Genomic DNA, 26,978 nt, shown 5'->3' with positions numbered 1-26,978 from the left:
TGAATGACGGCGTTGTTTGTTATATTGACCCTCACTCGATATGTGGCCAATCGAGTGTACTTGATTTCCAGTGATTTTTGGCTTTGGGCGTATGGATGATGGTTTACCAGTACTTCCGGTACATTTAGTAGCCTACTTCACTCATCTGATATACATAAAATTATAACCCAAGAAAGAAAGGAAGTCTACTGGTGCCTTGTTTACTTGATGTTAAAACCGTAATGTATGAGTAACCGTGTCAGAATAAAACTAGAATACTGCCGGCTAAGCGTAGCTGGGACGAAGAAGCCTGCTCTACATGTTCCGTGAATTACACAAAGTGGAATGAGTACGCTGTTAAGAGACGAAGTACTGGCATTGAATATATTATATTAGGCGGGTTGTGTTGTATTGCACTGTAGGCAATCGGAGGAGCAGAGAGGCGCTAAATCCAGCAGATTATGGATATGGACGATACAAGACGCCAAATAGCAAATAGAAAGGAGTAATAATAATACAACCAACGCCCATGCTCCCCTCATTCGACGCCGCTGTATATATAAGCTTGGGTATAAGAGGTATGTCCCATCACGACGTTAGTGGTACTACAGGAGAAAGACAACAACAACATAGATCATAGAAAGAGAAGGGGTATATGAGCTGCTTCAGCCGGAAATTAGGAACATACTAGAATCGACCGCCACTGGGCATAGGTCCATCGTCTGCGCCCCCCGCAGCAAGGAGGCGAAGACCTAAGGTACCTGCAACACCCCACATGCCGATTCTCCAGCCCCGGTAAAGGCCATGGACGCCCTGGCCCTGGCGTTTCCGTTGAGGGAAAGGTTTATTGAGTAGTTCCTGCGCGCGTTGAGCCTCTGGCGTAGGCTGCACGCCCTCTTCATAGACAATACTCCACATTGTACCAACAACGCCCCGGTATGTTTGTGGGGTCGGCACGATCGTTTCGATTTCTGCGGCTTGAGCTGCTGCATCTGCCGCTGTGGGACGAATGTGACCTGCACAGTTCTGTCGGATACTGGGAGACGTGAATGTCGAAATTTGCGCACGGCGAAGGACAGTTTCCAGAGGAAAGCGGACAACCTGCTCTATACCGGACCCGATGAAACTCAATATGTTCCAAGCGGACGGGTTTAGGACGGGGTCAAGAGAGAGGTACGATTTCAGGAACAATGGAGTGCTGTTGATAATCAAGTTTGGCAAGCTTGAATGCAGGATGGTGATTGGGACGAGATGCGGGGGAATAGTATAGTTGGGTGTTGGCAGCTGACGAATGGCGCGAAGAAGAGAGCGAGGTCCATGAGTGACGGGTGTCAGGATGAGAAATGTGCGTGCAGTATCGATGGGAGATAGGAGCATGGCCGACAGCGAAGATGAAATAAAGGAGAGGACCAAGGTTGCTGCTGGAGAGGTAGAAGTGAGGATATCGCTCGCCATGGATGGGGTAATGTCATCCTCCGGTAGCCCAACAATGGCCGACAAGAGACTGCGAATAAATGTATTCAGGGTCGGGAGGAGCAAGGAATAGATAANTGTTGCATTGGTCGCCTTCCACGGCGATGTCGGGCCACTGGTGGTCCAGAGCTGAGAAAGCACCTCCATCAATGACGCAGGGTTCTTCAGGGCGAGCGCATGCCGGGAGGTAGACTTAGACGAGGGCGAAGACGCGATATAACCGCTGCGGTCGGTGATCCGATGACGAGGCCTTGGTGTACGCCTAGTAGACGGTGACGAGACAGTGGGAGCTGCGGAGGTGAAATAACTGCTTTCATCGTCGGAGGATAGGTCCTAAGAGACTCTGTTAGCGGGAGAAGCTCTCTTGATATAACCGGAGGATACTCACATCTTCTTCGTCCTCATTAGAGCAGATATCATCATAGGAATCAGTCCTACTGCCCATCCCTGATCCCCGCCGGTCGCTCTTGGGAAACTGGCTGGCTGGAACATCATTTGGCACCACATATGCTTGCAATATGGTCTTCGCGACGTCGAATGGTTGAGCGATTAAAACGGACGTATACCGCTTGACCGCGACGTCCAAAGCATCTCGGACCCAGCCAGAGACCGTCGGAGAGCTATCAAGGTAGTCCGAATAGTCTAGGTCGGGGAGCAGGTCGCGCGCTGAGCCGCCAAAAACTTGAGCCGACGATGCATTGGGAGGCGAGGAGAACGAGAACTCATCTTGCTCAAGGCCGATCGACGGGGGAACGTAGTAAGGACGGAGAGGATTTGGGCCGTCGCGAGAGGCCATGCTGAGAATTGGATACTATGATTATTATCGGATGGCGATGGTGGGTGAGGGGTAGAAAGAGGAGAATGGATGAGGAGGAGCGAAAACGTGAAGTCTTCGAAAGTCCGAGATTCCCGCCTTTGCTCGGGATTTTTATTTCCCTGCTTCTTTGCCGTTTGCCTCTGGACTCTGCGACTCCCACCCCAACAACGGTCTTGCTCTCCCTTCGCCTTTTACTTTCTGACTCGCCAATTATTCTCATTTCCATCTTCTCACCCATGGCACTTTGGAAAGACGCCGGCTTGAGCGTGCTGCGGCATGCAGTCGCCGGAGAGCATGCTTGCCGCTCCCAGTCAGCGCGATTCCTCAGCTCTTCCTCACGAGTCCCTCGCGTATCCCGCTCAAACCGAACACCGATGATCACAGGAAAGACCGTCTTTCCCCGGAAACAACAGCATTGGAACCAAGCTGGTACATCGCGGAGCTTCTCCGCCGCAACGAGAATGCAGCATGGCCATATCACACCCCCAAAGCCGGGGGAGGAGTGAGTTTCCCGAAAAAGTCACCCACCTATTTTGTTATTACCAAGGCGCTGATTGGCCAGAATCAATGTGACCTTCATTGACAAGGACGGTGAAAAATACGACTTCCAGGTGGCAGAAGGTGACAACTTATTGGACATTGCGCAAGCCAATGATCTAGAAATGGAAGGTTCGCAATATCCTTGCTTATGACTCTTCTCTCGTACTGATCGGGACGATCTATAGGTGCCTGCGGCGGTTCATGCGCTTGTTCGACCTGCCATGTTATAGTGGAGGAACCAGATATGTTTGATAAAATGGAGGAGCCTTCGGACGACGAGAATGACATGCTTGATCTGGCATTCGGACTGACGGAAACATCGCGATTGGGGTGTCAGGTATTGATGAACAAGGACCTGGATGGGTTAGTGGTGCGATTGCCGTCAATGACTCGGAATCTACAGGCGAGCGATTTTGAAGCAAAGAAATAAAATGACGACCTTTCGGGGGCATGTATAATATTGGTGAAACTATACATTGGCGTCTAAGTAGTGTAGTTGTAAGATAAATAGGGTATCCCCATCTCCATTCAGATATTTCGCGTACCAGCAGACGGTCTAATAAACTGTACAAAACTTTTCTCCCAATGATATCATATAACGCCGTAAATATGACCGATTCCATTAGAACAAAAAACGAAACAAATCTGTCACGCTTCTTCAATGTTAAGCGGCGTGCCTTTCTTTCCATTGATCAATTCCAGGAACCCTTGCTTGCTAACCTGGTTGACAGCCTTCTCTCGCTCGCCCATTCCAACCGTACCCTTCTTTCGCTCTTCCTTCGCGGCCTCCTCTCCGCGGACTTGTGCCGCTCGGACGGCATTGAAAAGCTTCACAACACCGCGCTGAGCGATCTTGCGCAGCCGCTTCTCCTCCTCGGCCACAGCACCGGCTTGGCCACTCGAAATACCCCGAACATCACGAACACGGCCCCGGTCGAGCTCTTCTTTCTTCTCAGCTCGCAGCTTCGCGCGCGCCTGGTGGTCTAGCTTCTCCTCCGCTACTTGACTGGTAGTCTGTGTGACGGCTTTACTGCGCGATAGCACGGGATCTGCGCGAGCGGATGTTGGTAGTTTCGTGGCAAGAATTTTAGAGATGGAGGTAGAAAAGGCGGATGGATCGTGGCGTTTGGGGACACTTCTTTTCCCTGTTGCGTCGGCATGCATAGAATCGTCAGACTCTAAACCATCGTCTTCATCGTCGTCCGCATCGGAGGAAGCATTGGTTGCGGAATCTTCTTCTTCTTCTTCTTCTCCGTCGTCGTCGCTTTGAGGTTTTTGCTCAGGTTCTGATTTTCGTGACTTTTTTGTCTTAACTTGCTTCGAGGGTTTTTCCTCTACTTCCTCGTCGGAATCTGCAAGATCGACTGCTTTAAAGTCGGCGGGCTCATCGTCGGCCTCATCGGAGCTGCTGTGGTAATCACGTTGCTTTCTGAACTTCTTGTTTGGGCGGTTTGTTTTACCCTGAAAGCCCTCAAGAACCTTCCTCTTCTTCTGACTAGTCGTAAGCGGCATGATGAAGCTCTGCCGTTTCGAATTCGTCGATGTACTTTGTGAATTGTAGAATGGATGAAGCTTTCACTTTTTTTCTGCTTTGCGGGCGGAAAACGGCCGCGGGCTCTGATTGGCTGCGGAGTTAACGTTGGCCTCTTCGGTTTCGCCTTCGCCTCTTCCAGTGCAACCACCTTATTATCTTCGCAAGGAACTCGCTGTGAGGGAATTCCGTTTTGTTAACTGAAACCTATCATCATCATCAGAATCTAGCACAATGGTCCTCCAGGATCTGGGGCGGCGTATTAACGCCGCCGTCAATGACTTGACACGGTCTCCTAATTTGGACGAAAAGGTGCGCACCCCGCCTACACTTCATGACGCCGGAGCGATGCTAATACACCAATAAAGGCATTCGAGGAGATGGTAAAAGAGATATGCGCTGCCCTGCTCTCCGCCGACGTCAACGTCCGTCTTGTCCAGTCACTCCGCAAGTCTATTAAAGCAAACGTCAACTTCGCCTCCCTCCCCGCAGCCGTAAATAAGAAGCGAGTGATTCAGAAGGCCGTCTTTGATGAGCTCGTCGCTCTCGTTAACCCCCACGCTGAGCCGTTCCGACCTAAGAAGGGCCGGTCGAATATTATCATGTTCGTTGGTCTTCAAGGTGCGGGTAAGACGACGACCTGTACTAAGCTCGCCCGACACTATCAGATGCGCGGATTCAAAACGGCCCTCGTTTGTGCGGATACTTTTCGTGCCGGTGCCTTTGATCAGCTGAAGCAGAATGCAACGAAGGCCAAAATCCCATACTATGGAAGCTTAACGCAGACCGACCCCGCTCTCGTAGCAGCAGAGGGTGTGGCCAAGTTCAAGAAGGAGCGGTTCGAGATCATTATTGTCGATACTAGTGGTCGTCACAAGCAAGAGGAACAGCTATTCACAGAAATGACTCAAATTCAGACTGCGGTAACACCCGATCAGACGATTCTTGTTTTGGACGGTACTATTGGACAGGCTGCGGAGGTACAATCATCAGCCTTTAAAGCCACCGCAGACTTCGGTGCAATCATTATCACCAAAACAGATGGTCATGCTGCAGGTGGAGGTGCTATCTCTGCTGTCGCAGCCACCCACACCCCTATCATCTTCCTCGGTACCGGAGAACACATGATGGATTTGGAGCGGTTCGAACCAAAGGCCTTTATCCAGAAACTTCTTGGAATGGGTGATATGGCGGGACTAGTTGAGCACGTTCAAGCTGTAACAAAAGACTCTGCTGCAGCCAAGGAGACCTACAAGCATATCGCTGAGGGGATCTACACGCTTCGCGATTTCCGTGAGAACATCACCTCAATTATGAAAATGGGACCACTCTCCAAGCTTTCTGGCATGATTCCAGGCCTCTCAAACCTGACTGCAGGGCTTGACGATGAGGACGGCTCCATGAAGCTCCGCCGCATGATCTATATTTTCGACAGTATGTCTGCTGTTGAGCTTGATGGTGACGGCAAGATATTCGTTGAACAACCTAGCCGCATGGTTCGTATCGCTTGTGGCAGTGGCACAACAGTTCGCGAAGTTGAAGATCTCCTTTCACAACACCGCATGATGGCCGGGATGGCGAAGCGTGTTGGTGGACAGAAGAAGCAGATGCAGCGCGCACAAAATATGCTCAAAGGTGGCAACAAGGAGCAGCAGCTGGCTGCTATGCAGAAACGAATGGCGTCGATGGGTGGAGGCGGTGGTATGGGAGGCATGCCCGGGATGGGCGATATGGCAAAGATGATGCAGATGTTGCAAGGCCAGGGCGGCGGCGGCGGCGGCGGCGGCGGACTGCCAGGTCTAGGTGGGATGGATTTACAGTCGATGATGAGCCAAATGGGCGGCTTGATGGGTGGCATGGGAGGTGGAGGCGGCGGCGGTGCTGGTGGAAGGGGACGTGGCCGGTAGGCCCGCTTTCTTTTTACCTCCGCTTCTGCTGATATGTTTTTTATCCGTTTCTTACACTGATTATACGATGACGGGAGTAGTCGTCCGCATTGACGGAGTTTGGAGTTCATTTAGTCTATATGCTTCCTCAGAAACGACACCTTTTTTTCATTTTAATATGCCCATCTTATCTACCCAACCCAAAAAGCAAAATGACACGACTTCTAATAGTATTATCCACAGTAATGAGCCTATCTTCGCTTAAATTGATCAAACAACCCAATCCTTACTCGGATGATCCACCATCATAACATTCCACCCGAACACCTTGGAAATAACATCTACCCATCCCTCAACGGTCTCATCGACCAGAACCTCACCAGGCGGCAGCAAAGCTCTTGCCGCAGAAGTGTCCTTTGCCTGCGACGCCGACGCAGCAGGCTGCGCCTTAGACTCCGAAGTCACCCCCAAAGGCACACTTAACCGATATTTCCAAACCACGCTCTCGTCGATATAAAGGGAGTACGTGAGAACGGAACTAGGCACGCCATCCACAGAGGCATCTTCTATATCGACAAGTCCGTACTTCGTATTTCCATCTGGAAGGTATTTGATAGGGACGTCGTCCGGGCCAGACTGGTAGTATGTGCGGACAGGAAGGTAGAACATGTTTAGCGGGCCTGTACAAAATTCGACTAGCTCTTCACCATTCTCAATATTTTCTTGCCTTTCAGCGGTCTGTATCTGGCTAGGAAGCGGGGGAAACCGGGTTGCCGCGAATTCGTGTCTGTCGCCTGAGAGAAGGACGATTCTGATTCCGAGTGTTCGTTGCGCGGCGCGCATTGCGTCGAAGACGACACGGCGCTCAGTGAGGAACCCACCCCATGTATCGGAGGTCCCGGCGTGCCAGTTGCGAGTGAAAGGGACGCTGGACGTGATAATCTTCCAGCGGATGTGTGGAGGTTCTGCGCGGGCGAGGAAAGCCAGGAGGGAGTTGAGCTGGGCTTTGCCGAGGATAGTCTCGTCCGATGGGGAGCGGTAGGACCGGGTGTCGAGCAAAAAGAAGGCAGCGGGGCCGTTGGTAAACATTGTGTATGAGGATTTAGTGTTTTCTGTCATGGTATCAGGTGCTGGAGGGTTAATCGAGGCGTGATAGTGGAGGTAAGGGTCGATAGCAGCTGGGTAAGGGGGTGTAGTGTTTCCATGGCTCCAATCGTTGGCAATTTCATGGTCGTCAAGAGTGTGAATCCACGGGAGATTGGCTGCGGGCCATGTCCAGGAGGGAGATGAGTAGACTCGACGATATTCGCTACGGTAGTGATCGACGGACGACCCGAAACGTTGAGGGACGTCAATGTAGATGAAATCGCCAAGGAAAAGCATAAACGACGGAATATGGGAGAGAGAAGAAATGGCCGTGGTCATCTTATCGAGCCCTGGAATACGCAGTGGGTGGCGCCTGGGGTCATAGGGGAAGTTGGGCTTCATGCAGCTAGAGGTTAGGAAGCTGAGCTTGTTGGCAGCAGAAGACTCAGGAGCCGGACTGGTGGAGAAGAAGCCAGTCTGATTGTTGGACAGAACATAACGGTATGTCGACGCTGGGCTCAAGTTGGTGAATGTGACTGTCGTTGTGAAATCAGTTGACTCGCCCAGTGAGTCGATTGTAGCTGCCTGAATCCATGACGAAGGGTCGCTATCCTCGTGGGCTTCCGTATAAGAGACAGTCAAAGGAAGCCGAGTGGTATCAGGCTCTCGGAGCAGTAGATGGACAATGTCATGCGTGACGTGCCCCACTCGGGAGAAACGGAGGTCCGCGGTCGGATACAAAATGAAGCCGCGCAGGAGGAAGTCCGCAGTGAATAAGCCGCAAATAAGATTGATCACGACGGCGATGCGTGTCGCCCATGACTGACGACAAGGAGCTCCAGTAAGTAGGGATTTGACAATGCCATTGTTATTACTTTTAGCCGACGAGAAGTAGATTGAGGTCGAATAAACGGCGAGCGATGTGAAGATTACCGGAACAAAAACATGGCCTGGGATCTGAATGTTCCATTAGCAATTGTCTGCGGGGTAGCACGGATACAAGGCGGAAAATACCCAGCGAAGAAAGAGGATAGATGAGAGACGGAGGAGGACAGAGCTAGTAGTGGCTAACATGATGCTACATCGCACGCGCGAAGGTGGACGGGGAAGAAACGGAGGAGGCGGAAGAAGAGGCGGAGTTTGGAGAAAGCTCCAGCTCCGATCATATGATGTCATTCGGGGATAGCTTCAAACTACCCCAATCGGGAAATCAACAAGTCCCTCGCTTTTTGTAGCACTGTCCTCATTCCCATGCTCAGCGACATCTGCGCTGCCCATTCCCAAGGCCGTGCTGTCTGCCCGGGCATCGAATTGAAATACTCCCAGCCCATTACGCCACCAAAATTCGGAAACTGCTCCACCAACAGGGCTAGCACAGGCCCTATCACTTCTTGCGGAACATATCCCTGAGAGCCATTTCCTGGGTTTGTCAAGAGGCCATACACGACTCTCCGCGGTGACCAGCCCTGCGCTATTATGGCGGCGTACATGCGAGGATCTTCCGCCGGACCCCAGCCGTTGTAGAACTGGGCATTATACCACGCGATGCTACCAGATCGCTGCGCCTCCAACTCACGATAATCAAAACCGGAGAGGTTTCCAATCCCTAACAGGGCTGCCGCTACTGGTGCGAGGGAAATGAGAAACTCCTGGCCAAGGTCGGCCTTAAGCCGGTCAATAAGGCGTATAATGCCGGACAGTGACATGGGTTCCTCAACATCCAGATCGATGCCATCTAAGCCATGCCGACGAATCGTAGCCAGAAGAGGCACGTAATATTCCTCGAATTGGGCGTCGTCACCGTCTAGGCAGGAAAAGGTGCCCTTCGCAGCACCGCCCAACATGGCCATCACTTTAACCCCACTTTGCTGTAGTAAAGGGACCTCAGCCCACAATGTGTCATACATAGAGTGACTAGGAGGGTCGTCATTGAGAGTGATATGGTTGGGGTTGGGTGCGTTGAGATGCAACGCTGCGAGAACGACGTGCGTGATGCCCGTGTGATTGTTCAAGAGGGGAAACAGAGAAACGTAGGGTCCTCCGTTGGGACATAATGTCTGGTGATACAGTACGATGCGATGAGGGTACGAAGCGGGAGGAATTGGAGGCATCTTTCAAGTTCTGGATAGGTTTGTTTGATAGTGTACGAAGTGGTGAAAAGTCGAGATTATGCAGGACAACGCGGAGCATAGAGGGGTAATCAGCCTGCAGTAACCCTAAAGCCCTAAAATCCCCAACATGTCAAAACGCAGTATAGTAAGACTGCTAAAATCTAGATAGCAAGGATGATTGTCTTGTCAATTGGAAGGTTCTCTAATAATAGTATCCCCAGACACCTCTCATCGCATCTCCGTCTCAGGGAAGAGAACTGAGGCGTTGAGGCGGCAATGAAACTAGCCCGATATGGCATATCATCAACAACAGCTGCCTGTGCTTTCAGGCATTTCCGCGCGTCGCGTTTTCTCCCGCCAACTTCAACATTTCACATCTCACTCTTCGCAATTATCAATTTAACTGCCGATATTGCTTCCCTTTCAATCTCTCCATGTAAGCGTTGATTGTTTGCAATGGCCGATACAACAACCCACGATACCGTCGGCGCATCGACCATGGCCGTTCCGTATTTCTCCCCTTCCTCGCCGTCACCATCTGATCATCCTCCAATCGACTCGCCCGACCGTCTTCCAAGCCCAGTTAGTAGTCCGGGCGCGCGATCACCGTCTGGGTCACCCCCTTCTACTCGTGAAGTTTCTCTCGAGCGTGCGGCCCGGGAGCTTGATGCGCGTCTCGCTCAATACACCGTCGATTTCAGCCAGCTCCCTAGCGGACACGGACCCGATGACGCTATAGATGAACAACCAGAGATCGAGGAAGCAGACCGGCTATCAGCTGTCGGTGGACCCGAGGATTTTACCGCCAATCTGGAACGCTATCTACTTGGGGAGGAGGACTCAGTGGATCAGGACATTCACGACGAGGACAAGGACAAGGAACATCCTCAGGAAGCGTTGGACGGCGAGCCAGAGCTGCCTCAATCCCATGAATATGAACAACCAGTCCGATCACGTACGACCCAGTCGCAACAACCGGCAGTGGAAGATGAAGCAGAGCTTGGCGAGTACAGCGAATTTGGACCTCCAGTCGACATGTCTACCCCGTCGCATCTGCTGCGCCGCAATGCGGCCCCTACCCGAGAAGTGACGCACCTCGAGGATATCGAAGAAGATCCTAACGATGAACCGAGTCTAGAAGCAACGCCAACTGCTCGTAAGCCCAAGTCACCAACCAACAAAAATGCAGAACGGACGGATGAGGACCTATGGCGGCAAATTTCCGAGTTGACGCAGGCCGTTAAAGACCGTGATCACCAAATAGAGAAAAATCAGAAGCGCGTTCTTGAAGCAGCCACCGCCGGGGAAGAGATCAAGCACTTGCGGGCCGAGCTGCAGAGAAAGAATGCCCTCCTAGAAGAGCTTCAAGAAGGCCACATAGATAGGACCGGATCGCGAAGATCCTCTGTCAACATATCCGAGCTCAATATCCTTCAAAAACAGATCGCTGACATGCAAAGAGACATGCAAACACACAACTCCAATGCGGGCATCGATGCCGAGCGACTAGAGACTATCGCGATGCTGCGTCAACAGTTATCGCTGACTCAGGAACAATTAAGAAAGCGGGATGTGACACTCGACGAGACTATTGCGAAACTTAAAGAGGTCACTGCGGCTAAAGAGCTACAGCTCCACGAAAAGAACACAGAGATTGACAGACTCCGTGGCCAAGTCGACTCCCAGCGTGTGGAAATGGACAAGCTCGAGATGGACGTTTCGCGCACTCACCGGGAATACCGTGTTCTTGAGGATCAAATGGTCTTGCTCGAAACCAAGAACCGTCCGTTAGAGGAGAAAAACAGCACTCTTGAGGCCGATTTGACCCGCGCTCAGTCACAGGTAACGGCACAAGAGAACGCGCTCAAGGCGATGGCAGCAGACTTACCAAACGATACACCGGGAGGAACATACAGTGAAATCCTCGAGTTAATCAAAGATTTGGGTCCGCCAAACACCAACCGTCCCGCAAAGCCCAGAGACAACGGCGACCAGGAACTGGAACAGATCCACGAAGAGCTAGCCAAACTACGCACCGAATCAAGTGAGCGAGCCACAGCCAACAAAACACTAGAGGTGCAACTATCGCGTGCGCACGATCAAACCGCAGAATCTCAACTCCTCATCCAATCCGTCGAGGTAGAGAACACGCGACTCACCAAACAAACAGAGGAACTCAAATCTAAATTTGACAAAACCCATGATGACCTCAACCGTCTCCGTACGCAATACTCTGAAGCCGTAGAGACCATCGAACGCCTCCAAGAAACCCGGAAAACCCAAGCTCGGCCCCAGACTCATCCCCAGCAACCTAGCCCTCCTGCAACGCCTCATACAAACTCCAACCTGGAGACAACTCATAAAGCCCAAATTGCCAACCTCAAAACCGCTCACTCAACAGCAATCTCCACCCTCCGCTCCGCGCACGCCGACTCAACCCGCAAACTGCGCGCTCTTCTCGCTGCCTCTGAAAAGCGCGAAGCGGACCTCCGCACTGAACTAGCTCAAGATCAAACGAGGCCCCGAAGCTCGCATAGCAACGAAAATGGGGATAAAGAGAATACGTACAAGGATGAAATCGACTCCCTTCGCACCGAGGTCAAACGCCTCCGTGGCATCATCGCATCCAAAGACGAAACCGCTGCCGCAATGGACTTGCGCATTGCCAAATCTGTCGAGAAGCGCGAGCGCGAGTGGGAGCGTCGGGTTGAGTTACTTCTAAAGGAACGCGAGAGGATGGGCAAGGCTTTGCTATGGACTTGGGGAGAGAAAGAGCATCCTCGGGAGAAGGATAGTAAGAGCAAGGGTAGCAGCAAACCTACAGCGGACGAGAACGATAAAGAGAATGTAGACGAGGACGGAAAACGGAGACAGCCGTATCGGTATAAATACGTGAAGAGGGCTTGACTGGGCAGATCTAATGTATAGCCTCCTAAGTCCGACTCATCCTTTTACTTTCTGCTCTTATCACTGTATTTACTTTTCGGGATGACATGGGTGCGGCGCTGTAGGATGGTTTTTATTAGTTACTTAGGGTTCTGGGACATGGTTAGGATGGCTGGGCTTATGGCGTTAGATGAATTATTAGACGTTTTTTGGGATTTATTTAACCGCAAATTCGCTGTATGATATAAACTAACGTAAAAGGTCCTTGAAATATGCACATTTATAAAACTGCCGAATTCTAAACCCTAAGATGGTATTTTCTCGCTGTCGTGTAGCAAACAATTAAACCGGTGCCATAATAAAACTTGACTGGAAAGGAAGAAGAAGAAAATAGGAAGAGAAGGAAAGAGGGAAAGAGGAGAAAGAACTGTGTACCACACCATCGATCCTACGTTCTATCGCACTTGTTCAGCTAGGATACGCACAAGTATCTGCCCTGCAGAGTAACTAGCCAAGTAGCCAAGTAGCTAGTAGCCCTGTCCCCTACCACCGGGTAGTATTCTCATGTTATCTGGCGGCAATTCATCAATTGACGCACCGGTTTCTCGAATGCAGTCAAGATGACCTGATACTGAGGCGATGCTCACATTACCAATGGTACTGCGAGGCCGCCGCGGACCGGGCTGTTGGTATGCGACACCGGGAATCTTTGATTGGTTCCGGCGGCTGTAGAAATTCCGGCCTGGAGGGAAGCGTTGGCTTTGCGTGTAGCGCGGCATGTGATGAGGATCGAATTGGCCTTGTCGTCGCGGGTTGTGCATTGTGTTGATGCGCAGTGGCTTTGGCTGGGTGTGGTCAAGGAGATTGGCCCAGCCGCCGGGGACGGGGTGGGAATTGAGAGGGAGAGGAGCGGTTTGGGTGGTGTGCGATCTGCGGATTTTGAGGGGTGCAGGTGTGACGACTTCGGGAGCGTCTGCGGAATTCGTTGTTGTTGACCTTGGAAGGGAAGTGGTGGATGTGCTGGGTTCAGTGTTTTGGGAAGATTGGGAGGCCGGCTGCTCGTCCTTGTCGGGCTGTGGCGGTGACTTTGCTGGAGACGCTGACAGCTCAGGCTTTTCCACAGCAGGCTCTTTGTTCTGGGGCTCCTGCTTCTCGAGGTCCACCTGGGCGTTTGCCTCAGCGAGTGCACGTATTTGAGGATCTGATGACAAGGGCACCGATATAGGGAGTGATTTTGGCAGGAATCGGCGAAGAGAGGATATTGAAGACTGATTTTTTGTATGGCTTGAATGTTGCTGCCCCATTGCAGCTGGTAGCTCAGAGAGGATTTGATCGTGAGCTTGAAGGTTGGTCTGCGCAGTCGCAGTAGAGGGCGTACGAGAGACGTTGTTTTGGAAGGAGTCAGAGAGTGTGCCGAGAGTGGCTGTTGTTCCTGTCAAGTATCCCGCTTCGCCATCTGGGTCTGGACCGAAGCTAGATAGAAAAGACGCTGGACGTATCGGCATAGGTTGCTGTATGCTGGGAATGCTTCCCGATTCTTCACTGTGATCACTTGGTGTTATATATGGAGCCCGGCCGTATGTAATATCGGGATGGCGGCAGACACATAGAATGTCACGCTTTAAGCTCTTTTCGCTATGTAGAGTGGAGCCTGAAAGGATACTGCCATCCCGGCTTCTTGCGGGTTGGTGACGGTAAACACCAAGTAACGAAACGTCATAAGGACGCTGGCAGAGCTCTCTGGAGCAGAAGTAGAGACAAACAGTGATGCTGTTTCACGGTCAGTGGATACACGTAATGATCAACATTACCAACTTACAATGACAGGACTGAAACAATGACCACGGCTCGATGGAGAGCACAACTGACGCCAACCTTCCAAAAGCTGCCGCCAGCAGAATCAGGAAGACAATATGCCTGTTGCGAGACCACCACCAAGCCCGCCACGCTGGATCCAAGCCAGATGAGAGTTGTTAAGCGCAGGACGTAGGTGCACGCTGTATGGAGCATCGCCTTCTGGTTCATATATCCAGCAACGTTGTTATACTGCCACGCGAGAAAACTGTGTAGGACTACAAGAGGTACCGTAAAGAACGACTATGTGGATTAGATTGGGTTCGATCAGGGTTGGAACAGCCTTACCGCCACAAGAGATAATATCAGACTCGGTGTCATCTTCGAGTCTACTGACTTGTTGCTGTACAGATAGAGCACAACTGCCCATTCGATAAGGGATTCAAGTAGTAGGACGTATAAGGAGACAAATATCGTGACTTTCGTCCACGCCCCTCCTCTCTTAGGCGACATCGTTCGATAAGACATGGCTTGCAGTTGTGTATAAAATGTAGAATGAAGAAGAAAAAAGAGTCACGATATTGCCCTTTTCAAAGTGCCGGGCAGCGACGGCCACTGTTGGCGTGGCAGAAGATATAGTTACGCAAAAAAAAAAAAGGGAAGCAAGTATTGAATATATCCAGAGTCAATGAACGCAGATGTTGAGGAGTAGTTGCCAAACCTTGGCGAACAGATACACCGATGAAAGATGGAGGCTGTCTGTCATTGTGAAGACCAAAAGCAAGAGTCAACTAAAAAGGTTATATGCTTGAGAGCTCCAGGCGCGTCAACGCGAGAATGAGAAGGATCGGAATGGAGGAGCAGCAAATATTCCCCTAGGCGGGAAGTGTCCAACATCCGCGACGGCTGTTTGCCCTGGAATGCGGGACACGAACGTCTGCCGTTGATGAAAGCTAGACGTGCTAGGAGTCCCAAGATTTAGCAGTGCCGTCAGCCCGTCACCCTACACCGGGGTCTACGGTATACCCTACTTTGGCCTTTGTTAAGCCGATCTGCGAGGTACCCTCAAGGAGGGTCAACAGGGAGTTCAGCCTGTAGGATGTCTGATTGCGACAACCACGCGGGCATTATTGCATCAAATGCAGGTACCATGTCAAACCTAGGGCTCTGATGCAACGCAGGAACCGAGACAGCAATTAAGTGGTAGAATGTAGGAGCGTCGGCGGGATGATGGGAGGTCGAGGGATAAAGAAGGGAGTGGGAGATGGAAGACTGAGGACCGACTGAAGGGGGGACCACAATGGGAGGACACGTGATGGCAGGCTCCAAGGGGGTTTTCAGTTTTCACCAACTTTTCAATGTAGGAGTTTCTACCTCCTGTCTGAGCCTTGAGTGTCCAGGGGCTGCTGCAAGGACAAGCTCCTATTGGAATCTGCCCGATACGTATAGAGGGGAGTATGAAGGGCCAAAGCCAGCTCAGTTGGCACCTCCTAGCAACTCGCGAATCGCGCTTGTCTGCCAACACGATAATTTCCCACCAGAGAATGAAACTTTTTGTCGAAGGTAAATACTATAGGATGTGGAGCGCGCAGAGGCGAAGTCTGGTGATTTGGTGGGTGGATTTTGCTCTTTTTGGGAACTGCTCGAGGGTTTACTCGGTTACTAACGTCTAACTGATCCACCATTTCATAGAATGGAAGCCCAGAATTACTTTTGGCATTCCCTACGGCTCAACCTCAATTCAGATGTGGTGTCGCCTCTATTTGGAGGGTGTACCATAGGTCGGAATAGGCAGGACATCACAGATGAGCTGTGCACTCAATCTCAACATCTGTATTCAGCGGCAGCGTCTTAACTGCGACACACCTACAACCAGAATACCCGGTATCAATTGTTCCATCTCTAGATGAGAAGGAAGGAAGAGGGGACTCACGTCCGACAGGGCTTAACTTCCCCCCAATGCTTCATATATTCCTCGTTCATGGCCGCAAAATCATCCATGTTCGATAGAAACACATTCACCTTGACGACCTTCGTAATATCGCTTCCGGCTTCTTCGAGAACCGCGGTCAGGTTCTTGATACACTGGGCCTACATCACGGGGAATGTTAGTCCAATCTCGTCATCCTCATGCATATCGCAAACTCAAAATGCGTGGGCGGGTTCAGTACCGTGTGGGCCTTGACATCGCCATCGACTAGTGTCCCGGTTTCAGGGTCCACGGCGACAGCACCGGAGCAGTAGACCATGCCGTTGCAGACGATGGCCTGGGACAAGATCCCGGGGAGGGGCGGAGGGGCTTTGGACGTGAGAACGGGGGTTTTGGAAGCCATTATTGACGAGGCGTATATTTGGGAAGAGGTGCAAAAGCGATATTGGAGGGACTGGAGGGTGCGGGAGAGGCGGTAATAGCTCTTATGGCTGTGGTGAGTTGTCATGCAAGGGCGTTGCATTGGGAAAGCTGAAACCCCTCATTTGGGTTCCTTCACTTCCCCCCTCACCAGTTTGGACTGACCGGCTTATCGCGTCTACTCGCGATGATCGCTGCAGAGAGTCGTATCTTAGGCTTCTGTGATAAGCCAATTACAACGCACAGGAACATAGAGCCCCTCTTGCGGTTCCCTGGTTACAACCAACTTGGAGTACCTCCAACGGTAAAAGAGGCGGGGTGAATTGGCCACTCCCCCTTGCATAAGACACGAGGCCGAACCCAGATTCTGACTTTCGACAAAGTTCAGAGACCATCCGTTAAACCGTGTGACTATTTAATCAATGCTTCTTTTTTGCACTGTCGGGTTCCATGAAGTAGCCATCCCAACTGCCAATTCCCTGTACAACCAAGAGCGATGTCTGTCTCTCACATTTCTCCCCCATACCCGCTTCATCCGTCCGTCCAAGACCTTTTAGACCCCGAATACGTCGCATTTTATAATGCACATGTGGCCGATAAGCAGCAGGTTCATCTGCAGCCCGTCGAGGACTCACGCACAAGCGGTATTCTGATACCCGGCGGTGGGCCTCTCATAGACGTCGGCAAGACGACCGACATAACCATCCCGCGGCGGGAAACCGAAGGCCCAGACGTATCTCTTCGTGTGTTTACGCCTAGCGGGGAGGCGCCACTTGAGGGATGGCCAGTGATGTTGTACTTCCACGGAGGCGGTTGGGTGCTGGGAGACATCAACACCGAGAATGTGGTGTGCACCAATTTATGTAGTAGAGGGGACTGTGTAGTTGTTACGGTCGATTATCGGTATTTCCTCCTCATTCCTGTTTAATAGGGTTCGTCGCATGAGGGCTGACCTGTATAGTCTTGCGCCGGAAAACCCGTGGCCAGCGGCCGTCCATGACTGTTGGGAGGCACTTTTGTGGTTAATATCGGAAGGTCCGACCACTCTTAACATTAACACCAGCAAGATGGCGACAGGTGGTTCATCGGCAGGCGGGAATCTAGCTGCGATCATCACGCACAAATCGCTCACGTTATCACCGCCCGTCAAGTTCCTCGCGCAGCTGCTCTCCGTCCCAGTGATGGATAACACGGCAACGGTATCGAACAACGACTCATACAAAGCCTATGAGTTCACTCCCGCCCTGCCCGCCGCGAAAATGCTCTGGTACCGCAATCATTACCTGCCAAAGGAAGAGGACTGGTCTCACCCCGAGGCGAGTCCCTTATTTTATACCGGAGACTGGTCCATGTTACCCCGGGCGCTGGTCATGGTCGGTGAACTGGACGTGTTGCGGAGCGAGGGGGAGCAGTATGCCGAGAAGTTGAAGCAGGCTGGGGTGGAGGTCGATTTGCAGGTGATGAAGGGAATGCCGCATCCGTTTTTGGCAATGGACGGTGTGCTGAAGGAGGGAAAGAGATCGATTACACTGATGTGTGATTTGTTGAAGGAGGTTTTTTCCAAGGGTGTTTATCATGGAAATTGTTCGCACGTCGGAGATCCTGGAAAGGCACATAAACGATAGATATATGATAGATGCATGCAGCAGCAGTACAAGATGACAGGAACCACAAAGTAGACCTGGCTGTTAGCGGATGCTTGAGAATGTTTTGTTCACGGCACTTTGGGCTTATAGGTAATATCGGGTCATGTAGTCTGTATCATCAACGGCCAGCGGCGCAAGCACGTTCATGGCTGCGGTTATACCACGAGCCGGGCAACTTTATCCCAGTTTTAGTGCAGGACATTCAACCAAGTAAAAAGGGCTGCGCTGCCATAACTTCGCTATGTGCAGCATGGATTCTTAGCATGGCGCATGTCAACTACCCTCCTAACATGGAATGTGTTCGATCCAGTTCAAGGTATTGAGCCCCTGCCTGTACGAATCGACCTGAGCACGAGTGAGAGCCCGGATGAGTATTATCTTTCCTAGCGCGTGGGCATTGTGCTCCTGCGAGATTGTGACAATTTTACCTCGTCATAAACCGGATTTTGCACCTGCGCTTCTAGTATCAGGCTAGCGCAAACGGATGTGGATGGCAATAGCGGGCATCCTCCATATCCTTGTAGCATAATTTCAAATTTCGTGGATGACTCGGAGTCGTGGGTGACTGAATGGTGTCTGGTGTTGTCACAATGTGTAAGGCCCACAACCGGCACCACTTCCGGTTCATCCAGTCCCTTCTTGCCCTGGCCTCCCCGGCGAGCCCATGGTCTGAGGGCGAGAGCGTTAGCAAATTAGACACTCGCAGTCTGCCTGCGTTAGCGGCTATACAGGCCCAATGAGGCTGATGACCAATTTAAGACAATTTTAACTTGGACGGGTCTTCGAATTTAAAACCCAATGACAGCCATATGTTGGGGGGGTCGCGATTTCATGAACAGGCTAAGACAGGCGCTAACGGAGGAACCCCCGTCTGGTTACTTGGTTAGCGAGGCAAAATCGATGCCCGAGTTCGGTCACAGACACCCAGATCAAGCTTGTTACCAATTTGGTATGATTAAACGATACTGGACTCTGGAGACTGATGCAACCTCGCCTCGCTTCGCGCTGCTGAAAGCCGCTTTGGATCCTGGAATTACCGTTCGTAAGTCCGATCCTAACCCATCCTGTACTGTATATGCTGTAGAGTGTAGAGACAGCGTAAATAAAGGATCCGGCCGGAGCAGGACAGAGTATACAATTTGTCGAATCATGCCTGCCGATCCGATGATCCGGGTGCAAACCGACGGGAGTTTCGTGGATGAAGTCTGACGCCGGTTGATCGCATCCAAATGAATTGTCAGAGTGGGCGACCAAAGGCCGACTGGAGGGGACTCCGTCACCTGATTGGTGTTCCTGGCCAGGTGATGCTGCACTAAGCCTTCTCCAAATCTCCACCCACTTCCAACTTCCACTTCTCCCACTACTCGACGCTATGCTTAGCGAGCCATTCATCCAACCATCCGCCGACCATGAAACCAGGTCAGAGCGTGCCCCGACATGTCCGTGGCGAAATTGGGCTTGAACCTGGTGACAGAAGCGCAGCCATGGCTTGGGGTCCAAATCCACTGATGCTGGCGGAATGCCCTCAGGAACCCCAGACGAGCACACTGTCGATACTAGCTAACGCTCATGCCTAGGCCAGGCTCTTTTACTTACATGAGGCTCTCTCCTCTGGATTGGGAGTTGTCCGCTAAGGCTGATCCACCTATCTTGGATCAGGGAAAGCCAGGGACTCTCGCTTGTGAATCGGGCCCACTGACGAGCTATCAGAGACTAGGTCGCTGACTCGCTAGGCTTTTGCCGGATATCTTCCAACGAATGATATAATGTTATCTCAGCCTCTAGGAGGCATCGAGCCCTAGTAAATTGGGCCTTGGAGTGCTGTGCCTCATACGCTTACCACAAGCCTGATATGCTGGCTCCTGAGAGTGGCCCACGGGATGCCACACACCAAGCCAATAATCTTGAGGCTCTGTTACGACTTACTTTGTCCAATTTCCCAGCATTATTAGATTTAGAACCCATATATTGCCTCCCTTCTTCCCCTGGTTCTTGTAGATTCTCTCGCCAGCCTGTCTTTCGTTGTAGAGGCCGTACCAGCAGACGTTTGTCTGCGTCCTTTCTTTGTTGGTTTACTATCCACTGGTTACATCCAGTTGTCATTCATTTCAGACCATGGCGAAAAAGCTACTTTCCCTCGTTTCGGCTATCTCAGGCCTAGCCTCGTTTGCGTCTGCTTTTGTTCCTGAGGCCAAGTCCAATGTCGCCGTCTACTATGTAAGAATTTGTTTTGACTGAGACAAGTTCAATTCGCTGTGCTAATTCTTGAACAGGGCCAAGGCCTCGCCCAACCTCGTCTTGCCGAGTTTTGCCAGGACACGACTTTCGACATAATCAACATTGGATTCATCAATACCTTCCCAGATCAGGATCCACTGACCGGCTTGCCTGGCAGCAACTTTGGTAACCAATGCTGGGCTGATACCTATCTTGTCGATGGTGTCCCATCTAAGTTGTACTCGCAATGCCCTAACTTGGTGGAGGATATTCCCGCCTGTCAGGCAGCTGGCAAGAAGATCTTCCTGTCCCTTGGTGGTGGATATAAAACATATGAGATTGAAACTATTGATGCCTCCACCAAATTCGCCGACTGGCTCTGGGGAGCGTTTGGTCCAAAGACCGACGCATGGGAATCCGCTGGCAGCCCTCGTCCTTTTGGCGATGCTGTCGTGGATGGATTTGACTTTGACATCGAGTACAACGGTAGCTGGGGTGAGTTGTCTCTATAAAACAAAACCATTAAGTCTACATTCTAACTTTTGCAGGCTACGCCAATATGATTAAGAGACTCCGGAGACGCTTTGAAGAGGTGCCCGAACGTAGGTTCTACATCTCTGCCGCCCCCCAGTGCCCAATCCCCGACGAGCAACTAGGTGTCGCCATCGCCAATTCAGTCATCGACTTTGTCTGGGTTCAGTTTTACAACTCACACCCCTGCTCCGCTCGCGACTTCGTGGCTGGTACAAAGAATGGCTTCAACTTTGATGAGTGGGTTCAGGTTATCAAGAATGGTGCCAACCCCAATGCGAAACTCTACGTCGGTCTGCCTGCCAGTGTGCTTGCAGCAAATCTAGGGTACTATTTGACTCCTGAAGAGGTCCAGCCCCTGGTGAAGAAGTACATGAACAAATATCCCGAAACTTTTGGAGGTATCATGCTGTGGGAAGCTACGGAGTCCATGAGAAACCAAATTGATGGGGTTAGCTATGGCGAGAAGATGAAGGACATCTTGTATGACCTTGATCCCAATCATCCTACGCCAACCCCTTCGCCTACCCCTACGCCGACTCCTACACCGACTCCCACGCCTACCTCGACCACGACAACGACGTCTACTACTTCCACTATTTCGGACACCTCGACCTCGACTTCGACCTCGACTTCGACCTCGACCACTTCTAGTACCTCGACTTCTTCCACGACCACTTCTACCCCGACCCCTACTCCTTCTGCAACCACGCCTACACCTACACCGTCTGGAAGCTCGTCAGGATCTAGTACCTCGACTTCGACCAAGACAAGTTCTGTTTCGGAAACCAGCCACACCCCCTCAGTGACTCCTTCTGAGTCGAGTACTTTCGTGTCCTCGAGCTCGCATGTCCCTACTCCCACGCCTTCGGTGCCCGCATCGAGCTCTGTTGTGTCTTCAAGCACATCTGTGTCAGTAACCAGCTCTTCTACCCCCTCGAGCAGCCCAACAACATCGAAGACTCCAACCTCGAGCACTCATACCCCTACATCAACACCCTCAGTCCCTGAGTCTAGCTCCGTTGTCTCCTCAAGCACGACTGCGTCGACTTCTGCCGCAATTCCAGGCACCAGCACCTCTTCCCCTGTGTCTTATTCGACCCCCAGCACCAGCATCCCGTCTAGCACACCAAGTGCCTCGGAGACCCCATCAGCTAGCTCTTCAGTCGTTTCGCCTTCATCATCAACTTCGTCCGAGACAACTGTAACTTTCACTGTGTTCCCGACACCTAGTTCCTCACGCGTGCCTACCCCGTCAAGCTCTGTTCCTGGTCCCAGCACCGACTGCACAGAAACCGAGACCGAGTCCACTTCCTCCGCAACGTCTCAGACATTCAGCACTTCGACGAGCAGGCCCGTGATTCCGACAACGTCAACCTCTAGTAGAAGCACGATTTCGACGTCAGGGACCGTGACCCCTACGCCGAGCGTGTCTGGAGTGCCAACATCATCCTCGTCTGAGACGACCTCCTCGTCGCAAACCACTGACAGTGACTGCGATGAGACAGGTACTGCCACAGGCCCAGCAGAGTCGACCACGCAACCCACCACGGGGCTTACTACCCAGCCAACCGACACTGGGTCTGTCACAACTCAACCTGCTACTACGGAACCAGCCACTACCACGACAGTTATTGTGACTTCATACACGAGCATTTGCCCGACAGGCTTCACCACGATCACCACCACGATTACCTCAACTTACTGCCCCGGCACGGCACCTGCCACTGCCACAGGAACTGATATTCCTGGCTCTGTGCAGCCCACAGGTACCCCAGATATCCCTGAGGGATGGACGACTACAGTGACGGTCTGTAACGTATGTGATGCGACCCCAACCACGGTCACCCTGACTCTGCCACCCGCAACCACAACTGCAGACTCTACCCCTGCGCAGCCGACAGGCATCCCCGCCGAGGTCCCATCTGACGGTGGCTACACAACTATCACCGAATCCGAATCCACAACTGAAGAGTCTCATCCCACACAGCCGACAGGTAATAGCCCTGTTGGCGCTCCCCATTCTGGTGAAGGGTACACAACCATTTTCGGACCTGGATCCACCACCACAGTTATCGTTGTCCCTGCCCACCCAGCCTCAACCAGCAAGTCTGTGATCGGTGGTATCAGCAGTGCTTATCCCTCTTCGACCTTCTATGTCCGACCGTCAGCCTCCCGGATTCCTGTGGAGCCTAGCGGCACACAAGGAGGCGAGCCCCCTGTCTTCACAGGTGCCGCGTCTCGTGTTTCTGGCATGGCAAAGGGAGCTTCTATGCTCATTGCGGTTGCGCTCTCTGTGCTTGTCGTGATGTAAATTTATTACTTATTTTCTTGATGATTGATGCTATATAACCGCGGTTGTATCAGTGTCGTTTTATTCTATGATGTTGATGTAATGTTTCGAGAAATTCGAGTTTGGTGGATAAGTTACATACTTTACAATCAAATGCGCTATATGTATTTTGCCTTGGGCGGCCGTCTATTCGTAATTTTGAGCTTAAATGATGAGAAGTCCTGTTTTGTAACACTTAGGGCTGGGTTAGTGGCTTTCCATGGCAGCCTTGTTGCCTAATTTGGCCGCCTGGCATTCCTCACCTGCTGCGCCACTTCTCTTCTTTCATCTCCCCTCCCCTCTTTCTATGTAGGGTCCTGGGCTCTCTTTGCCCCTCATATCATGCTTCTACTGGCCCTCCGCTGATATTGAAGGTCTTGACACCTTACTCTTGATCTGATTAATGGTTATCGGCGACACCGTCTGTGCCGCACTCGACCATGGCGGGGGTGTTCGCTTCGGTCCCCAAACCTTCGCCATTTACTCTTGCGCGTCCCTGCCTCCAGGGTTCGAACATTTCAAGCAGAATATTGCTCTCTATACCCAGCTGAAAGACTCCGCGTCGCGAGTCTGCAAGTCGCTGCCCATTTATGTGAATTTGGACGATTCCGCAGTGGCCCAGATAGCCTCGCTGCCAGTGTTGTCCCCCACCCAGCCGTCAGCCACCACTATCTATCAGCTTCCGTGGTTCCTGATCAATGCAGCAACATCCACCCAACACTGTGTAATTGGAAGAGGATCGGCAGTGGAGTCATTACTGGTCATCTTGCAGCGGCCATGGTGTGTTCTCGAGGTCTGCTGCACTGATATCGAGACCGTTGCGGCGGTGCGGCAATTCGCTCTGCTCGCGACTCAGGCAGACCCTGACAGCTACCATGTAGCAGTCCAGCTGTTGTCTCACGAGTACCGGGCGAGGATATCCCCGGTGTTAACTGATGTTCTCCATTCTGCTGATTCGTGCGCGTCGCGTTGCTCGGAGAAGGCACTCTGCGATATTTACGCAGCGACAACTCTTGTGCACTCGTATAACCGGTTCTGGCTGCCGCTGGTCTGCAGTTGCGCGGTTTATTTGGACATCTCTTTCTCCGAGGTGGTACGGCGGATCCGCGACGATTCGTGCGATGGACCCGGCGACTGTCAGGGCTGGATTCGCCTGTATAGAGGATTGCTTGGGAGAATCGGCGATTGGGTGGTTTGAATATACTATAGAATATCATCGTTTATAGAGAACCGATTGGGCTTGAGCCAGTAAGCAGGCGATTCAAGCGCCAGTTTTCTGGTGCCATCCTATAAAAATATTTACCAACTAGAAGACTAAATCCCGGCTCTATTGAGAACCTCGAGCCATATAGAATTTACACTAACGCTCATTACTTGGTTATTCACTACATACATTCATATCGTAACATTCGTTAGCTCGTTGTTTCCAGCTCATCGTTCAAGCGCGCAACGAGTTCAGGAAAGCATCAAGGCCACGGCCACCATCACTTAGCAAGTGTCTCACTCTGCGGCGTCGCCGTCTCTTTGGCATCCTCCTCGTCCATAAGTGCAATCCATTCCTCCACAGCACCACGCATCTGCTCGATCAGCCGTCCAGCCAGTCCCTCGTTCCCCTTCCTCGCAGCCGTCTTCGCCTTCTCATCCTCTTTGCCCTTCTCCGCTTCTTCACACGCCATCGCCATGTAATCAGCATAGTATACCTCCATCTGCGCCCTAATAGCGTCCTTCTCCCCTTCATTACGTGGAACGCTTTTCTTCTTCTTTTTTTTCTCTTCCTTCTCAATCTCGTTCTGGTACGCATTAATCCGGGCCAGGGCAGGCTGCATCGCACTAAACGCCGGCATGTTCGGAAGCAATCCCATAGTAATCCAATCAAACCCCTCAAGCCGACAGACAGGGGTAATAGCCAAGGTCGCATAGATGATACTCTCTGTGCGCTTCTCTTTATTCGTCAACAGCGCTTGGGGCACATCCCCCTTCGCCTTCGTCTGCAACCACCGCGAGATCTTGGTCGCGACGATCTCCGCAATGGTCGCATATACCAGGACAGCCAGGAAGGCAAGCTGCATATACCCGTGCATATTGACCATGCACGCAATCGAGGAGAACGCAGCCAGGGCGCCCGTTACCATGAATGCCCAGTGCAGTGTGGACTGGACCAGCGTCGGCTCATACTTCCATGTTGTACGCGCCCAGGCCTCCATGTTCTTCTTCGCACCCTTGAATATGACCGTCCCGCCCTCGGGCCGCTCGTAGGCTGCATATCGCGGCGTTTCCTCCTGGTCGATTGCCGGTGTCGATACCCGTACCATGGGTAAGAAGGTTATTAGCGCCGACGCAATCCAGTGGCTACCGTACAGGAAGAAGAGCGTAAACGCCCAAACATCCGCGGCCAGAATGCCAATCAACATCGCGGCCAGAATCATACCGCCGTTCGCCAGAATCAGGAGATAAAGCGAAAACCGCGCAAACATCCACCAGCCCAGCCCCGGGTCCAGACTCAACCGGAGCCTCTTGTCCCTGGCCATATCGCCGACCTCGCGCGGCGTCCTTGCAACCTGGTCGATGTGGACGACCATAAAGTCGTTACCGGGGTTAATGTCCCCGGACCGGAAGGAGATCAGGTTATTCAGCCACACGTTGCTGAAATCCAGCGGCAGCTCGCGAAAGACAAAGTCCGAGCGCACGGGGATCATCGTGATGTATTTCGCGCACATCTTGATCGGCGCCGAGAGCGACTTGGACGGTAAGCCCGAGGTCACATACTCGACCAGCATCTGCATCGCGGGCAGCGTGCCCCCGATCATCGACATGTGCGGCCAGTGGAAGGTATCCTTGTCGAACTGGACGTAGAGCTTTGCGGCGCTGGCGTCGGCGCGCGGGTTCCCCAGGACAGCTGCAACGCCGAGCGGGTCGAAGGATACAGAGGTGTCATCCTTGAGGGTTGCTTTGGGGCCGTCAGATGAGAAGGGGTATTTGGCTTCAGCTATGGATGCGAGCAGCGAGATCGCGACGGTGCGGAACCATGATTCTATGGTGCGAGAGCGCCGCATTGCACTGACTCTGGGCCTTCAATTGCAGTTGGAATTGGAACTGGAACTGGTTTCCCCTACAGGACAATGCTCTATATATATATATAAACCGCGAGAGAAAAGGAAGATTAATCTGACGCGGCAGAGGGTTGGTTGTTATTTGCTGGCACTGGGCCAAGCCTGCAGGAATCATCGGTGCGGCTGAGGTGAGCTGCCAGTTGCTGCACCAAACTCTTTTGGGCTGAAGATGTTCGTTGTGGGACCGTTAGACTGGTGATGATATTCCGTTGAATTCAAGGTTCTAGTAGTAGAGGTATACAAAGTATATAATGAAGAAGCTTCAGCGTCTGACTTGTTGAGTAACTATGCGTCAAATGTTTAATATGCCCAAATCGATTAATCCATCATTACTGAAGCGGGAGCCAGTTGACCCCATCGAGTAACTTCCTTTATCTCTCTACAGGACATCCCTACACGATGATCCGGAGGTGTCTCCTTTTTCATACACTTCCCCAGCTTCCCCTTGATCCCTCCCGGCCCAACCTTCCAGGTCCCATCCTGCATGAGCGGTATCCATTTCTCAAGCACCCTGACAAATGTCGCATCGTGGAGCGGCCAATACGGCGATACATCAATTCACGCCAGCCAGGGCGTCTTAGACGTCGGTGGTTGTCTCCTTTCAGATGGTGGTCCAGACCAGCGCTCTTTGACTAGGCAATCATAGCGCCGCCATATCAACATCAACAACTCCTTTATCACCCATGGCT

The 26,978-nt window shown here is 51.9% G+C and overlaps 12 protein-coding genes across 12 annotated transcripts; 6 read left to right on the top strand and 6 right to left on the bottom strand.

Annotated features, from left to right (window-relative positions):
* Positions 1 to 666: 666 nt before the first annotated feature.
* ASPSYDRAFT_61896 (mitofusin complex protein UGO1) lies at positions 667 to 2,248 on the bottom strand (the record flags this gene model as incomplete). Its single annotated transcript, XM_040850049.1, has 2 exons — positions 667 to 1,785; positions 1,841 to 2,248. 2 exons carry the CDS (start codon positions 2,246 to 2,248, stop codon positions 667 to 669), a joined length of 1,527 nt encoding a protein of 508 aa, XP_040697761.1.
* Positions 2,249 to 2,643: 395 nt separating this feature from the next.
* Positions 2,644 to 3,239, top strand: ASPSYDRAFT_161590 (ferredoxin family 2Fe-2S iron-sulfur cluster binding protein; the record flags this gene model as incomplete). Its single annotated transcript, XM_040843004.1, has 3 exons — positions 2,644 to 2,771; positions 2,832 to 2,938; positions 2,995 to 3,239. 3 exons carry the CDS (start codon positions 2,644 to 2,646, stop codon positions 3,237 to 3,239), a joined length of 480 nt encoding a protein of 159 aa, XP_040697760.1.
* A 218-nt stretch (positions 3,240 to 3,457) lies between these two features.
* On the bottom strand, positions 3,458 to 4,321 carry ASPSYDRAFT_61895 (rRNA-processing protein RRP15; the record flags this gene model as incomplete). Its single annotated transcript, XM_040850048.1, has 1 exon — positions 3,458 to 4,321. One exon carries the CDS (start codon positions 4,319 to 4,321, stop codon positions 3,458 to 3,460), a length of 864 nt encoding a protein of 287 aa, XP_040697759.1.
* Positions 4,322 to 4,370: 49 nt separating this feature from the next.
* ASPSYDRAFT_512711 (RNA-binding signal recognition particle subunit SRP54) lies at positions 4,371 to 6,372 on the top strand. The gene is made up of 3 exons (XM_040848262.1): positions 4,371 to 4,652; positions 4,709 to 6,104; positions 6,210 to 6,372. The coding sequence occupies exons 1-3, from the start codon at positions 4,575 to 4,577 to the stop codon at positions 6,245 to 6,247; spliced, it is 1,512 nt and encodes a 503-aa protein (XP_040697758.1). The 5' UTR covers positions 4,371 to 4,574; the 3' UTR covers positions 6,248 to 6,372.
* A 124-nt stretch (positions 6,373 to 6,496) lies between these two features.
* Positions 6,497 to 9,423, bottom strand: ASPSYDRAFT_61893 (alkaline phosphatase family protein; the record flags this gene model as incomplete). Its single annotated transcript, XM_040850047.1, has 2 exons — positions 6,497 to 8,269; positions 8,551 to 9,423. The coding sequence occupies 2 exons, from the start codon at positions 9,421 to 9,423 to the stop codon at positions 6,497 to 6,499; spliced, it is 2,646 nt and encodes an 881-aa protein (XP_040697757.1).
* A 3,413-nt stretch (positions 9,424 to 12,836) lies between these two features.
* ASPSYDRAFT_94439 (uncharacterized protein) lies at positions 12,837 to 14,616 on the bottom strand (the record flags this gene model as incomplete). The annotated part of the gene is made up of 3 exons (XM_040852966.1): positions 12,837 to 14,079; positions 14,129 to 14,406; positions 14,452 to 14,616. The coding sequence occupies 3 exons, from the start codon at positions 14,614 to 14,616 to the stop codon at positions 12,837 to 12,839; spliced, it is 1,686 nt and encodes a 561-aa protein (XP_040697756.1).
* A 1,286-nt stretch (positions 14,617 to 15,902) lies between these two features.
* Positions 15,903 to 16,436, bottom strand: ASPSYDRAFT_161804 (putative L-PSP endoribonuclease family protein Brt1; the record flags this gene model as incomplete). The annotated part of the gene is made up of 3 exons (XM_040843035.1): positions 15,903 to 15,969; positions 16,037 to 16,194; positions 16,275 to 16,436. The coding sequence occupies 3 exons, from the start codon at positions 16,434 to 16,436 to the stop codon at positions 15,903 to 15,905; spliced, it is 387 nt and encodes a 128-aa protein (XP_040697755.1).
* Positions 16,437 to 16,949: 513 nt separating this feature from the next.
* ASPSYDRAFT_161851 (alpha/beta hydrolase) lies at positions 16,950 to 18,078 on the top strand (the record flags this gene model as incomplete). The annotated part of the gene is made up of 2 exons (XM_040843037.1): positions 16,950 to 17,356; positions 17,415 to 18,078. 2 exons carry the CDS (start codon positions 16,950 to 16,952, stop codon positions 18,076 to 18,078), a joined length of 1,071 nt encoding a protein of 356 aa, XP_040697754.1.
* Positions 18,079 to 18,689: 611 nt separating this feature from the next.
* ASPSYDRAFT_36169 (uncharacterized protein) lies at positions 18,690 to 19,190 on the top strand (the record flags this gene model as incomplete). The annotated part of the gene is made up of 3 exons (XM_040845399.1): positions 18,690 to 18,814; positions 18,939 to 19,141; positions 19,186 to 19,190. 3 exons carry the CDS (start codon positions 18,690 to 18,692, stop codon positions 19,188 to 19,190), a joined length of 333 nt encoding a protein of 110 aa, XP_040697753.1.
* Positions 19,191 to 20,214: 1,024 nt separating this feature from the next.
* Positions 20,215 to 23,161, top strand: chiA1 (class III chitinase ChiA1; the record flags this gene model as incomplete). The annotated part of the gene is made up of 3 exons (XM_040850046.1): positions 20,215 to 20,316; positions 20,373 to 20,811; positions 20,865 to 23,161. 3 exons carry the CDS (start codon positions 20,215 to 20,217, stop codon positions 23,159 to 23,161), a joined length of 2,838 nt encoding a protein of 945 aa, XP_040697752.1.
* A 275-nt stretch (positions 23,162 to 23,436) lies between these two features.
* Positions 23,437 to 24,571, top strand: ASPSYDRAFT_512457 (uncharacterized protein). The gene has a single exon (XM_040848257.1). The coding sequence runs from the start codon at positions 23,583 to 23,585 to the stop codon at positions 24,375 to 24,377; it is 795 nt and encodes a 264-aa protein (XP_040697751.1). The 5' UTR covers positions 23,437 to 23,582; the 3' UTR covers positions 24,378 to 24,571.
* ASPSYDRAFT_512447 (uncharacterized protein) lies at positions 24,521 to 26,516 on the bottom strand. The gene has a single exon (XM_040848256.1). It carries the CDS (start codon positions 26,230 to 26,232, stop codon positions 24,664 to 24,666), a length of 1,569 nt encoding a protein of 522 aa, XP_040697750.1. The 5' UTR covers positions 26,233 to 26,516; the 3' UTR covers positions 24,521 to 24,663.
* Positions 26,517 to 26,978: the final 462 nt, after the last annotated feature.

The sequence above is a fragment of the Aspergillus sydowii genome, assembly GCF_001890705.1.
Source record: "Aspergillus sydowii CBS 593.65 unplaced genomic scaffold ASPSYscaffold_15, whole genome shotgun sequence".
NCBI lineage: Eukaryota > Fungi > Ascomycota > Eurotiomycetes > Eurotiales > Aspergillaceae > Aspergillus > Aspergillus sydowii.
Note: the sequence above shows the minus strand (reverse complement) of the source record. Positions and strands in the feature narration are given on the sequence as shown.

Coding starts and splice junctions, on each gene's coding strand:
- ASPSYDRAFT_512457 (XM_040848257.1), top strand. CDS start 23,583: ATGGTTATCGGCGACACCGTCTGTGCCGCACTCGACCATGGCGGGGGT.
- ASPSYDRAFT_512711 (XM_040848262.1), top strand. CDS start 4,575: ATGGTCCTCCAGGATCTGGGGCGGCGTATTAACGCCGCCGTCAATGAC. Junction 4,653..4,708: donor CTCCTAATTTGGACGAAAAG/GTGCGCACCCCG, acceptor ACACCAATAAAG/GCATTCGAGGAGATGGTAAA. Junction 6,105..6,209: donor GCAGATGTTGCAAGGCCAGG/GCGGCGGCGGCG, acceptor TGGGAGGTGGAG/GCGGCGGCGGTGCTGGTGGA.
- ASPSYDRAFT_512447 (XM_040848256.1), bottom strand. CDS start 26,232: ATGCGGCGCTCTCGCACCATAGAATCATGGTTCCGCACCGTCGCGATC.